This window comes from Tupaia chinensis, unplaced genomic scaffold (assembly GCF_000334495.1).
Source record: "Tupaia chinensis unplaced genomic scaffold, TupChi_1.0 Scaffold149501_1, whole genome shotgun sequence".
NCBI lineage: Eukaryota > Metazoa > Chordata > Mammalia > Scandentia > Tupaiidae > Tupaia > Tupaia belangeri.
This window is the reverse complement of record NW_006209345.1, coordinates 4171737-4186085: the sequence shown is the minus strand read 5'-3', so window position 1 is coordinate 4186085 and position 14349 is coordinate 4171737. Positions and strand designations below refer to the sequence as shown.

At 51.1% G+C, this 14349-nt stretch overlaps 1 protein-coding gene across 1 annotated transcript; it reads right to left on the bottom strand.

Moving 5' to 3' along the window:
• Positions 1 to 5020: 5020 nt before the first annotated feature.
• On the bottom strand, positions 5021 to 14310 carry SLC29A2 (solute carrier family 29 member 2; the record flags this gene model as incomplete). The annotated part of the gene is made up of 11 exons (XM_006171369.3): positions 5021 to 6146; positions 7460 to 7659; positions 8714 to 8799; positions 8904 to 9009; positions 9277 to 9407; positions 10548 to 10632; positions 10836 to 10933; positions 11553 to 11687; positions 12126 to 12265; positions 12454 to 12614; positions 14197 to 14310. Coding segments are annotated over 11 exons (1368 nt in total), but the record flags the coding sequence as incomplete, so codon positions are not given.
• Positions 14311 to 14349: the final 39 nt, after the last annotated feature.

The following is a 14349-nucleotide window of genomic DNA, read 5'->3' as shown; positions in this document are numbered from 1 at the left end:
CCCAGTGACGACTGTGGTTTGAGTCCTGGACCTGGCAGCTTGCTTTCTCACTTTCCTTCTCTCTCACCGTCTCTGGTCAACTTCAAACAAATAAAATATAAGATAATGACAATGAATAAAATAAATTAAAAAAAAACCCTAATTCTTAACAAAAATTATTTATTTAATTTTATTTATTCATTCATTTATTTTCATTTGACCAGAGAGAAATACAGTGAGAAAGCAAGTCACCAGGTTTGGGACTCAAACTTGGTTGACTATGTGGAAGTCCAGTGACATAACCATTATGCCATGTGCTAGTATTGGTCTTCTAAATCATATAGAAAAGAAGAGAGGCAATGGGACCAGCAGTTAGCGTAATGGCTAAGTCACTGGACTCTCATGTAGTCGACCGCAGTTCGAGTCCCAGACCCGGTGGCTTAAACTCATGCCAGGCACATGTGCATGTGTGCCCAAGATCCTGAGAGGAGAATGGAGGAGAAGGGATTGCGGCGTGGCCATGCACCCTGGGGGGGGATTGCTCGCTTTCTATCTCTCTGGCTCTCTCTGTCTGGCGAGCACACACACCCTATAGCAAAAACCTCTCCAAAAAAAGAAAAAAAAAAGAAGAAAGGCCAGCCAGTTGTATGGTTAAGGTGGCTAGATCCCACATGGCCAACTGCAGAGTCAGCCTGTATTCGGTGGTTTAAAAAACACACTGAGCAGTGGGCCAGCAGGTAGCATAGTGGTTAAAGTGCTGGATTCTCACAGAGTCAACTGCAGTCAGAGTTCCAGACCCGGTGGCTTGAAAATCATGCCAGGCATGTATATATGTGTGCCCAAAATCCCGAGAGAAGAATGGAGGAGATGGGATTGCAGTATGGCCACCCCCCCTGGGAGGTGATTTCTTGCTTTCTGTCTCTTTGGTGAGCACACATGCCCTATAGCAAAAATCCCTCTAAAACAAAACAAAAACAAAAACACCACACTAAGCATGTGCTTGTGTGCCCAAAATCCCAAAAGGAGAAATGAAGAAGGGGTTGTGGTATAACCAACCCTCATGGAGGGTACTTTCTCACACTCTCTATTTCTCTCTGGTGAGCACATGCACCCTCTAGGACAGTGGTCCCCAATCTTTTTGGCACCAGGGACTGGTTTCATGGAAGACAATATTTTCATGGATTCTGGGGAGGGGATTGTTTTGGGATGGTTGAAGCATATTACATTTATTGTACATTTTATTTCTATTATTGTTATATTGTAACATATAATGAAATTATACAACTCATCATAATACAGAATCAGTGGGAGCCCTGGGCTTGTTTTCCCAAACGAGGCCATCCCATCTGGGGGCTCCTATGACAATCCAGTGCCTCCTCTGATCTGATAGGAGGCAGAGCCCAGGCAGTAATGGAGCTGCAAATACAGATGAAGCTATGTTAGCTCTTCTACCATACCTCCTATTGTGTGGCCTGCTTCCTAACAGGCCACCAGTCCATGGCCTGGCAGTTGGGGACCCCTGCTCTAGCAAATTAAATAAAAAGAAAAGAAAAGTGGGGAACCAGCAGTTAGCGTAATGGCTATGTCGCTGGACTCCACGTAGTCGACCGCGGTTCGTGTCCCAGACCCGGTGGCTTAAAACTCATGCCGGGCGCGTGTGCGTGCATGCCCAAGATTCCGAGAGGAGAATGGAGGAGAAGGGATTGCGGCGTGACCATCCCCCCTGGGGGGTGATTTCTTGCTTTCTGTCTCTATGTCTCTCTCTGTCTGTCTGGCGAGCGCACGCGCCCTACAGTGAAAATCTCTCCAAAAAAAAAAAAAAAGAAAAGAAAAGAAAAGTTATTATTAAAATGTTTTATTATCCTGGATTTTGTATTTACCTGCACCGTTAACCTTGATCAGTGTTCTTTATTTCTTCATATGGGTTTGTATTACTCTCTAGTATCCTGTTTGTTTTTTTGTTATTGCTATAGGGTATATGTGCTCACCAGAGAAAGAGAGAGGGAAAGTAAGAGGGATGATTCCTCAGGGGATGGCCAGGCTGCAATCTCTTCTCCTCGGCTTCTAGGGATTTTGGGCACACATATACCCAGTGTGATTTCAAGCTGCCAGGCTTGGCACTCAAACCACACAGCTGGCCAAGTGGGATCCAGTGTCTTAACCTCCACACTACCTGCTGGTCCTGTCTAGTATCTTTATGTTTTCACCTGGATGACCGTTTTTTTTTTTTTTTTTTTTTTTTATTTATTTATTTATTTATGAGAGGTTTTTCCTATAGGGCATGTGCGCTCACCAGAAAGACAGAGACAGAGAAACAGAAAGCAAGAAATTACCTCCCAGGGGGGATGGCCACACCACAGTCCCTTCTCCTCCATTTTCCTCTTGGGATCTTGGGTGCGCACGCACATGCTCCCGGCTCCCAGCATGAGTTTAAGCCAGTGGGTCCAGGACTCAAAGCGCCGTTAACTATATGGGAGTCCAGCGATGTAGCCATTACACTATCTGCTGGTCCCCACCTGGATGACTTTTTAGTATTTCTTGCAGAAAAGACCCACCAGTGGCAAACTCCCTTAGCTTTTATTGATCTGAGAATGTCTTAATTTCTCTTTCTTTCTATTTTTTTAATGGCCAGAAGATGTGTGCACTCACCAGAGAGAGGTAGCAAGGGGGTGGGAAGGGAGGAAAAAGCATCCCTCAGTAGAGTGTGGTCATACCACAATCCCTTCTTCATTTCTCCATCCTGCTGAGATTTGAACCATGGTCAGCCATGTGGGATCTGACTTTCCTGACTACCAGGCAGGCTACAGGGCTGACCCATCCTTTCTTTTACTGCCAGAGAGAGAGAAAAAAAACCAAAACCCAATGGCACATGGTCATACCCTTTCCAATCCTTTTTCCTCTACTTCTCCATCCCATCAGGATTTGAAATACACACACACACCACACACAGCATGTGTTTCAAGCTGGAGGGGCCGGGATCCAAAGCATGGTCGGCCATGTGTGATCCAGCTTTCCCTGCACAGCACTTAACCACTGTGTTACAGGGCTGGCCCTCGCTTTCATTTTCAAGGGATAGTTTTTCTGGATATAGATGATTGGATGACTTGTTCTTTTTGTTTTTCTGGCACTTTAAATATGTCACCCCTTTGCCTTCTGATTTCTTCACTGGGGTGCCCTTTTTGCTTTTTAAAATTTTTTCTGGAGAGCACATGTACTCACCACAGGAAAGAGCCCCCCCCCCAATAAATGGTCACACTGCATTCCTCCCTCCTCCATTTCTCCATCTTATCGGGATCTTGGGCATGCATGTGTACAAACCCAGCATGTTCCTCTCAAGCCACCAGATCTGGGGTTGGCCATGTGGGATCCAGTGGTCTTAACTACCAAGTCATGGAGCCCATCGGGGGTGCCCCTCTTTCACCTCAGTCCAGCAAATTCATATTCATCCCTCAAGGCCCAGCTGAGGAAACACCTCTTCTGGAATGCTTGCTCTGATTTATCAGATGGAATCAATGGTTTCCTCCTCTGGAGTCCTCTGTTATAGTCTTCAGGGTCCTCATAAGCAGATTCACAGGTTACATTCTACCTCCCAAAGCCTTGGGAACAGGGGCCACGTCTCCTTTGTTTCAGGATCTCCAGACCAGTCAGGGCCTACCATAGGGCTGGAGTCTATGAACAGTAGTCAAAGGAATGAATCCTTACTCAGGGTCTGCCCTGTGGCTTATTTTGGCAACCAAGGTCATACTGTGCCTCAACTTTTTTTTTTAAGTCCCAGGTCTGGGACTTGAACCGTGGTCAGCACCTTAACCACCATGCCACCTGCTGGTCCCAACTTTCTCTTTGATATCAGAGCCCAGTGCTCTGTCCAGGGTCCAAGGGCTTCTTGTAAGTCAGTACTATGTACTCACCACAGAGAGAGGGAAAGATCCCCCCCCCCAATAAATTGTCACACTGCATTCCTCCCTCCTCCATTTCTCCATCTTATCGGGATCTTGGGCATGCATGTGTACAAACCCAGCATGTTCCTCTCAAGCCACCAGATCTGGGGTTGGCCATGTGGGATCCAGTGGTCTTAACTACCAAGTCATGGAGCCCATCGGGGGTGCCCCTCTTTCACCTCAGTCCAGCAAATTCATATTCATCCCTCAAGGCCCAGCTGAGGAAACACCTCTTCTGGAATGCTTGCTCTGATTTATCAGATGGAATCAATGGTTTCCTCCTCTGGAGTCCTCTGTTATAGTCTTCAGGGTCCTCATAAGCAGATTCACAGGTTACATTCTACCTCCCAAAGCCTTGGGAACAGGGGCCACGTCTCCTTTGTTTCAGGATCTCCAGACCAGTCAGGGCCTACCATAGGGCTGGAGTCTATGAACAGTAGTCAAAGGAATGAATCCTTACTCAGGGTCTGCCCTGTGGCTTATTTTGGCAACCAAGGTCATACTGTGCCTCAACTTTTTTTTTTAAGTCCCAGGTCTGGGACTTGAACCGTGGTCAGCACCTTAACCACCATGCCACCTGCTGGTCCCAACTTTCTCTTTGATATCAGAGCCCAGTGCTCTGTCCAGGGTCCAAGGGCTTCTTGTAAGTCAGTACTTCTTGGCTATCATGTGACCCAGAGATCCAGTACAGAGGGGCTCACCAGTCCATGCTCATGTCTTGGCCTCAGTCATCCCATTTGTCAAGTGCATACAGTCACTCCAGCCCCACCCAGCTCACTGAGGCCAACAGAGCTGACAGCATCTTGGAAATGAAGACTCAGGGAATGCATCATACAAATGAATGGGTTGTTATTAGACTCAGGAGCAGGGCTGGAAAGAGGAACTGAGGAAGAAGGTGGAGAAAGTGCTTAGGGCTCCTGCTGGTAAGTCAGTACTTCTTGGCTATCATGTGACCCAGAGATCCAGTACAGAGGGGCTCACCAGTCCATGCTCATGTCTTGGCCTCAGTCATCCCATTTGTCAAGTGCATACAGTCACTCCAGCCCCACCCAGCTCACTGAGGCCAACAGAGCTGACAGCATCTTGGAAATGAAGACTCAGGGAATGCATCATACAAATGAATGGGTTGTTATTAGACTCAGGAGCAGGGCTGGAAAGAGGAACTGAGGAAGAAGGTGGAGAAAGTGCTTAGGGCTTCTGCTGAATCCCTTGAGAACAAGAGAAGCAGGTGGTGGGCAGGAAGAACAGCACCTACTCGGAGGAGGGAGATGGGGGTTGGGTCCTGGCCCTAGCTTGGGCTAATCGTTCCTCCTGGGACTCAGTGTCTTCCCCTATACAACGGGGGAAGTACAATCCCTGCCTAGCTTCTTCCAAGGCCTCAAAGATGCTTCAGTGAGAGTGGGTGTACAAGAGCTTTGCAGACTGTAAAGTGCAATGCACACACAAAGGCAACTTACAGTTCCGGGATCCAGGCCCTGCTGGACTCTGGGAAGTGGGACAGTAAGCGTTGGCAATGAAAACACTGGTAAAGGCCCTTAGCCAGTCCTTTGAGCACCCCCACTTCCTCAACACCTGTCCCTCCTTTCCACCCTTTGCCCTGGAGTTGGAGAGACATGACCATGGGGTTGCTGAGGCCTGGAGGGGATGGAAGGCTCCTGTCTTGGGCTGGCCCCACCTCCCACTCTGAACCGGGGGCAGGGGTTGGGCAGCCCCACTCCTGGCAATGCCCCATTGGTAGCCTCTGTTCCCTGGTAATTAGCAAGTTCCTTATGAATAACCGAATGCAGTCCTGATGGTGGGGAAGGGCCATGGCCTGCGCCCTCTTCCCTGATCACTGCCCTTTCAATGAGGTCTTATGCTTCCTGGAGAACTGTCTGTCCCTCTGTAGTTCCACTCCTGGGTAAGGGTTAGAACGACCGGTGGAGAAGTCTTCCTTGCAGCACCCCACGTAGTCACTGATCAGATGTGGAGAGCAGCTCCTGCCCACTCCAGGCCCTACCAGACCAAGGGCTCCTGGCCCAGCAGAGGCCTGAGCCCGGCGACCGCTCCCTTGGCTGCATCTCCACTCCAGAAGGGGGCACGGAGAAGACTGCGGGGAGAGCCCTGGCTGGGCCACTTCAGAGCAGCGCCTTGAAGAGGAAGGAGAGGGAGGCTCCGCAGGAGAGTCCCAGGGCCAGGAAGAAGGTCATGAGGGCGCCAGCCACCTCCCTCTCTTGAGGCAGCACCTGCCTAGAACACATAGGAGTAGGAGCTTTGAGAAAACGCTGGGCTTAGGCCCTGCCCCAGCCAACACCCTCCACCTGTCCTCAGCCAAAGCCCTCTGCCCGTCCTTGTGTCACAACTTCTGAGTTCTAGTCTCAACTCTGACCCAAGTTCCGTGCCGCTACAATTAGGTCTGTTTCCCGATCTATAAAATGAGGACTCTGGACAAAGGCAACTCTCAGGATCTTTTGGGTCCAACATGATGGGATTCTAGAGTCTGGCCACTGGCACAGCAGGAAAACATGACACTCAGTGATGCTGCCCCACATCAGAAAACTCTCGGTTCACATCCAGAGACTTCCGTAAGTCTGCTGGGCACAAGCACGCCCATGACCTGGATGAGGCTGGAGGATGTAGCCTGGTGTCAAGATCCTGCTGGGGGTACTTTGTCTCTGTCTCTCTAGCTCAAGGAAGAAAGAAACAGACTTAAAGACAACATAAACAGAAAAATCATTATAGTGGGACCAGCAGGTGGCACGGTAGTTAAGGTGCTAGACTTGCGTATGGTCGATCTTGGTTCAAGTTCCGGACCTGGAGGCTGGCTTTCTCGTTTTCCTTCTATCTGTTTCTCTCTGCTGAGTGCATATGCCCTGTAGTAAAATTAAAACTAATAATAATAAATAAAATTAAATAAATACTTTTTAGAAACCCATTATGGGATTCTGGATTCCACTGCCTTTCTTCTTGAAAAAAGGTCTCTAATTTTATCTACACCTCCCCCATTGACTTTACTCTCCCTAAATTCTCAACTCCCTTGCCCCTAGAGGAAATGACCCATAGTCCTGCCTTTTTTTTTTTGATAGTTTTTTTTTTTGCTATAGGGCACCTGTGCTCGCCAGACAGACAGAGAGAGAGAGGACGTGAGAAATCCCCCCCCAGGGGAGATGGCCACACTGTAATCCCTTCTCCTCCATTCTCCTCTCGGGATCTTGGGCACGCATGCACACACACCCGGCGTGAGTTTAAGCCACCGGGTCCAGGACTCGAACTGCGGTCGACTACATGGGAGTCCAGCGACATAGCCATTATGCTAATTGCTGGTCCCCATAGTCCTGCTTTTGATCAAAATTTTAGCTCTTCTTCGACAGAATTTCGGAGCTGAGGGCTCGAAAGGTAACAACAGCCCAACCTGTTCATTTTATAGATGGGGAAACTAAGGCCCACAGAGAAGTCCCCAGAACCAGGGCTGGCAGAAGCAGAATGGGCCCTCTCTGCCTTGCAGGCGTCCCTCCTCAGAGAGCAAACCCACTCCCCCAAGCCCAACCCAGCCCACCCCAGACCTGGGCGCCAGGCACATGGTGAGGGACACCAGGTAGCCATTAGAAACAGCAAAGAGCAGCATGAAAGTGATGAAGTAGGCGTCCTGCGGGAACAGGATGGGCAGCCGGGACCTCTCGGGCACGTGGCAGAGCATGAAGAGTGGCACAAACAGGAAGCGCAGGCAGACCAGTAGGGGCAGCAGCCGGCTGTCTTCGTCTGGCTGTGACAAAGGCTGGGGTGAGTGTGGGGTGATCTCTGGGACCACCTGATCTCAGGACACCCATAGGATCAAGCACCCCCTAACCTCCTCTGACTTGAGCCAGTGAGGACTCAGTGTGGGAGCCCGTAGGGCACAAGGGGCTGGGCCAAGGCCACCCATCAGACAGGGTCTGGCCTGAAGCTGGCCTCTGTCTCTCTCCAGCTCTAGCTTGTGCTCTCTCCATGGCAGAACTGGAAGAGACCTTAAACGGCAGCTATGGTTTTCAAACTTGATTCCTCCGAGTACTCTGGGGGTTCCACAGACCTCCTTTGGGATAGATGGAGGTTCTGAGTGGCATTGGGAGCTGCAGATTCAGGTCTCATCCTGACTTAGATCAGAGAAGCTCATCTTGGATCTGCTTTATTTATTAGGTCTTCTTGGAAGATTTTATGAAAAGAAACAGCATCGTGGCTAAAAGCAATCCAAAAACTAGGAATCTTGTCCAACCCTTTACCCAGTCTAGACACCTCCACCTAGCATTCCTTAAGCATCAATGGCTGGGCCTTGGGCTGGATGCTGGGAGCAGAGGTCAACTGGCCAAGGCTTCTGCTTCCAAGGAGCTCACAGCCCAGTCCCTGGCTTGCACACCTCCAAGGGCCATGCTCACTGCCACTTAGCTAACTGTTCTATCGCCAGATCACTCACGATTGGAAAATCACTTTGCTATGCTCCTTCAGGCCCTCTGATTTCCAGCTGGCTCTTTTTTTTTTTTTTTTAAGAGGTTTTTGTCTTAGGGTGTGTGCATTCACCAGAGAGAGACAGAGACAATGAGAGGGAGTGAGAAATCACATACACCTCCCCGCCCATGGGGCATGGCCATGCCGCAACCCCTTCTCCATTCTCCTCTTGGGATCTTGGGCATGCACATGCACACGTGTCCAGTGTGAGTTTCAAGCCACCGAGTTCAGGACTCGAACTGTAGTAGACCATGTGGGAGTCTAGTGACGTAACAGACATCTCTGGACCCCCCAGCTGCTTCTTAAAACATCAGACTACCCAGCTCAGGTGTGCTCACCCACAGGAAATAAGAGGTTAGACTTCGTCCCAGCCAATCCATGACGTTGAAGAGAAGGAAGCAGCAAATGGGATTGAAGAACCGACCTGGGAGAGAACGGACTGGTGTCTCATACAGGTCTCCATGCCTCTCCTCCCTCCTCTCCCCTTTGTGGACCCAGTCCTGCCCTCTTGTGCATCCCAACACTCACTCCACCTCCCGGGGCTGGTGGAACTGGTCACCATGGCTGTGATGGCAGGGAAGACGGACAGGGTGACTGTGAAGACCAACACAAGGCACAGCGCCGTCAGCCAGATCTGGGAGCCGGAGGCAGGGGTGTGAGCAGGCAGGGAAGTCTGGGCCCAGCGCTCAGCCCCAACCTCTTGTTCAAGCCCTGCCCAAGAGCAGGACACCTGGGGCCTGGCCCAGCTGTGTCCCTGATCCACGATGACCCTGTGACCTGGAGGTCATACAACGAGAGCACTAGGGCTCCATTCCATTCGAAGTGTCTCTGGTGAGAGCTGGGAGACTGTCCCTCTCTTCTTCCCCAAGGACAGTGGCTGGGGGCTATATCCAAGCCAAACCTTCCGGAAGACAACAAAGACCGAAGGTTTTTCTGGTTTCTGGGGGTCCTCTGGCTCCGGCTCCTTCTCAGGGTCAAGATCCAGAGTCAAGACTGCCTTCTGGGGGCTGTTAGCAATTCCGTTCTTCTCATCTGGGGCAAGAGGAAAGATGGGTCATGCCTATGGTCCATGTGTTTCTTGACAGCAGGCTGACAGGAGAGTCCCAGCAGTTAACACAAGTGGTCCTCCTCCAGCCCTGGTATGGGTGATGGGAATTAATAATGGAACTATGCATAACTACAGCGGACATCCAAAAGTTCATGGATAAACTTAATAAGAGTTTATTTCAGTGAAAACAACTTTGAAATTTAGGACAGCCAGGTAACATGGTGGTCAAGGCAGCTGGATATCACATGACCAACTGTGAGGTTTGAGTCCTGGACCCGGGGCTTAAAAAACATGCTGGGTGGGGCCAGCAGTGGCGTGGTGGTTAAGGTGCTGGACACTCCCACATGGCTGACCACAGTTCAAGTCCTGGGCCTGGCGACTTGCTTTCTCACTTTCCCTTTCTCTCTCTGATCAAATTAAAATAAAATGAATGAATAAATAAAATTAAACAAAACAAAACAAAAAAAGCCATGCTGGGCGTGTGTATATGCATACTCAGAATCCTGAGAGGAGAATGGAGAAGGGATTGGTTATCTCCCCTAGGGATGCTTTCTCACTTTTTCCCTTTCTCTCTCTTTTCCTTTCTCCCTTTCTCCAGCAAGCATACACACCCTATAGCAGACCTTAAAAAAACAAAACAAAAAACAACAAAAAACCCCTTGAAATCTATGCATAATTTTTCATTATATGTATTGTCCATGATCTTTCTGAAGAGACCCCTTGTAGGTGTGCCAGGTTATGGGTTAAGTACTTAGATGGAAAATCTCACGGCCATCACTTTACATTGAGAAACTGAGGCTCAGAAGGCTCGAGAGGTTAAGAGACTGTCTAAGGCCACACAGCTGGGATGTTATGAAGCCAGGATTCAAACTCAGGTGCCTTCGGACCCCGAGCTTGAGTGCATGAAGCTCTACTGCCTCCCCATTTTATAGAGAGGGGAACTGAAGCTCAGAGAATAGTAGGTATGACTTTAATCCTCCTGACTTTCCTTTATGATCTTCTGCCTCTGCGTGCACAAGGTTCCTAGGGATGGAACTGGAGCTGGGGATAGAAATGCTTCCCAGATGAGGTGGCTCTAGCTTCCTCTGGGCCTCTTGCCTCCCTGCCAGGGTCCCAGGGCTTACCAGCCTGGAGAAGCTCGGCTTTGGTCTCCAGTTCCTGAGCTTGGGCCCGTGATGGTTTCTTGGCCAGGTAGTAGCGGGCAAATTTCTGTAGAAGGGTGAGCAAGCATTGGTCCTGATTGGCTTGGCCAAAGGGTCTGAATCTCTGCCCACACCATTGGCTTAGAGCTGAGTCCCCCCAGTGGCCAACTTCTCTGGGGATCAAGGCTGAGTCCAGGTCTTCTCCAACTCCTCCGGCCTCTCTTGGGGTGTCAGACTCAGATGGGGTCTTGAGCATCACAGCAGACTCACCAGGTGGGGCAGGCTCAGGTAACATACGATGGACATGAGGATGCCCACACAGGGCGTGATGAAATACCCCAGGGCAGAAGTCTGGGCATCTACACCACCTGTGGCAGAAATTTCAGTTGTAGAGGAGAGGTGGGTGGTCTCACTGGTTCCTACAGGGCCTTCAACTCTAACAGAGTAGGCTTCTCCTAGCCTCTTCTGTTCCTCTCTTCACTGGCAAACTTGGGACTCTTGTACAGGACCCCAGACCAGCCTTTCGCATCCCACGTTTCCCTACGTGTCATTTTTGTTGAGCACCTACTACATGCCAGGAGCATTCTTTTTATAGTGTGTTACCATCTGAGCAGGGAGCTCTAATAATCATGGAGGTGGGGAAACTGTACTTCAAGTCAAATGGCTAGTCGAGTGCCCTCAGCTAGTGAGCAGTGAAATGGATTAAAACCCAAGTCTCTCTGAATCCCAGACCTATCCCTTGTCCCTCAATTTCAGCCTATTGCCACATACCAGAACCAACCTAGGAATCCTGCTCTTGGCTCTAAGTCAGCCAGATCTTCCCTGGTCATCCTCACTACAGGGCCCTAGAGCCCTACTTCCTAGTCTCAGACCCGGATCCCAATTCTCCATCACCTCCATTTCCACCGCAAAGCCACTCCTGTAAACCTTCTGTTTCCCCAGACCCCAGAGGCCAACCCAGCCCTCCAGCCACCCAAGTGCACTCACTGGCCATGGACATGAGCATGGCGATGGCAGCGAAGATCCCAGCCAGGCCCTGGCCGCTGAGGAAGAGGGTGCTGTAGGTGGAGGGCATAGTGCCCAATTGCCCAAAGAGGCTGCCCTGCAGGACTGCACAGAAGGCTGTGGAGGGACAGGGATGGAGACTGCTGCTCCACTCAGCAGGAGACTCCTTAGAGGGGGTGTTGGCAGGATGTACAAGGACTCAGGGTACTGTGGACTGGGTTGGCAGGTGCAAACTTTCCTGGGATTCAAGGCTTTCTAGTGCAACCCCCTCTCCCTCCACTCTCCACTCCCACCCCCCACCCACCCGGTCTCATTCATTCCTCTTTCCAGGTGCAGCCACTGATCTGAGGGGCTGGTGGCCAGAAGGCCTGCTCCTAGGTCACTGCAGGGCCTGGGACAAGTGACTTTTCCTCTCCCTCTGGGCCTCAGTTTCTTCTTCTGGGATATGGGTGCTAACAGTACTGCCTTCCCTTCTTGGCTATGTTGGGCCCTTTGGGTTACAAGGAAGAGGCCAGGCCGAAGGCTGGGGAGGAAGGGAGGGACAGAAGTGCTCACAGTTGATGAACCAGACGGAGGCCATGGTGATGGAGAAGAAGGGCCCGGGGCTCATGTTCACTTTGACCAACGCTGCCGTCAAGGCAAAGAGCAGCAGCATGGCCAGCAGGCTGCCCAGGATCCGCACCACCTCAGGGATGCTGCTCAGAGGGGGGCAGAGTGGAGTCAGCAGGGCCCAGGCCAGACAGGGAGGCTCTGCAGGATGCTCATCCTGGGGTCAGGCTGTCGGGGTTGCAGGGACATGCAGGAGGAAGGAGGAAGTGTGGGTGGGAGGTCTTCCTGGGCCCAGCTCAAACTGCCTTGATGGGGGTGGGGGCAGGCCTCTCACCACTGGTACAGGAAGGAGTTGAGGAGGGTGAAGAGCAGCAGTGGCAGCTGGGACAGCAGCGTCACCCAGTTGTTGAAGTTGAAGGTGTCCGCAGGGCCTGTGTGGTTGGTGCTCAGGGTCCCAGCTGTGCAGTTGCTCTCTGCCAGCCGCCCCTGGAAGTACTGCCAGATGGGGAGGTAGTGTAGGATCAGGGACACCCCAGCCTTCCCCTTTCCCTTTCCCCATGCTGGTGACTGGCTGATGTCTGTGGGGACTGTCTGCCTTGTCCTTGCACCATCCCTGGCATCTGGCACACAGTCAGAGCTCCATGAATGTACACTGATTGAATGGCGGAAGTCTAGGACAGGGCCCAAGTGTTAAGGGCCGAGAATCAGGCGTGGCTCCATCTTTGGATCATCTTATCTCTTCAGTGCCCTGGTTCCTCCCCACCCCCACCCCTGTAGCAGCGTCTAGATTCATTCATTCCACAGGTATTTACTGAGCATCTACTGTAAGCCAGGCTCTGGCTTAGGTGCTGAAAAATTGCATTCTTTCTGGGATCTTCGCTGCACAGAAGGCTGTGGAGGGACAGGGATGGAGACTGCTGCTCCACTCAGCAGGAGACTCCTTGGAGGGGGTGTTGGCAGGATGTACAAGGACTCAGGGTACTGTGGACTGGGTTGGCAGGTGCAAACTTTCCTGGGATTCAAGGCTTTCTAGTGCATATGGTTTACTGCTCTGTTTAACATCCCCAGCCCCCACTCATGCCTCCTATTATCGGCAAGGCAAAGCCCCACGTTTTTTGGAACAGCATTTGGGGCCTTCGGAATCAGAGCTCCACCTCCCTTTTGCACCCCATCTCCTGCTTGGTCCTGCTAAGCACCAGATACCTTAAAGCTCCGGATCTTTCTCCTGTCTAATGCCTTTGTATGACTGTTGCCTGCCTGGACTGCCTTCTCCCTTCCTGACCACACCCCCTACACGCACACTTCTCATACCCTACTCTTAATTTACACATCTCTTCTTCTATGAAACAGATGGCATGTTCTCTCTCCCCTGGGGATCCACAGCCCTATGTGCCAAGCCGGGGAGAACACGTGTTGTGTTACATTATTAATAGCTCTTTGGCCCAATCTTGCTCTCAAGACCAGGGGCTGATTCATCCTTGGGTATCCAGGGCCTAGCACAGAGCCCGCACTCTGGAGGTACCTAGAGAGTGGTCACATTAACTACATATGAATATTTCAGTCCCAAAGGAAATGCCAATGCCACATTTCTGCGTTCTCCTAAGAGAATAAACGCTCCATGAGGAAAGAGCCTGTCTATGTTTCTTCCTCCATACTCAGTGCCTCATCCAGTAGGTGCTCATTAAATGTTTGTTGAATAAGCGAATGTAATTCATGTCGTTGCAAAGAAAACCAAAGGACTGGATAACCCGCTTTTGGAGTGATTAGCCCAGGAATATTCACAAGTAAGAGGTGGGTGGGTAGCTCCTTTCCTGGTTTTACGGACACCCTTAACTGGTGGCTTTGTCCCTGTGGGTTGTGGGCATTCCGGAAGGGTTGGCTTTCCTGGGCATGAAAGAGGCAGTCCTCTCGCTGACACTCCACGCTTCAGCTGACAAAGGGGCACAGTGAAGAGTCACAGGCAGCATGTGGGGGTGGGGTGGGAGGGGCGACCGCATGGAGAGCTTCAGTCCATAGAGGCTGGAGGGGCAAATGGTGGTCGTGCTTGTGGGGCTGTCACTCGGGCCTCGAGTCTCACCGGGATGGCTGTGATGAAGAAGTTCCAGGGAAGGAGGGTGCCCAGTCCCAAGATAAAGAAGCTGATCCCGACCAGGTGGTAGCTGTGGGGATCAGTCAGAAGGTCACCCCGAGGACACGCCCGCCTCGGCCGTGCCTCCCGCCCCCCCCCACA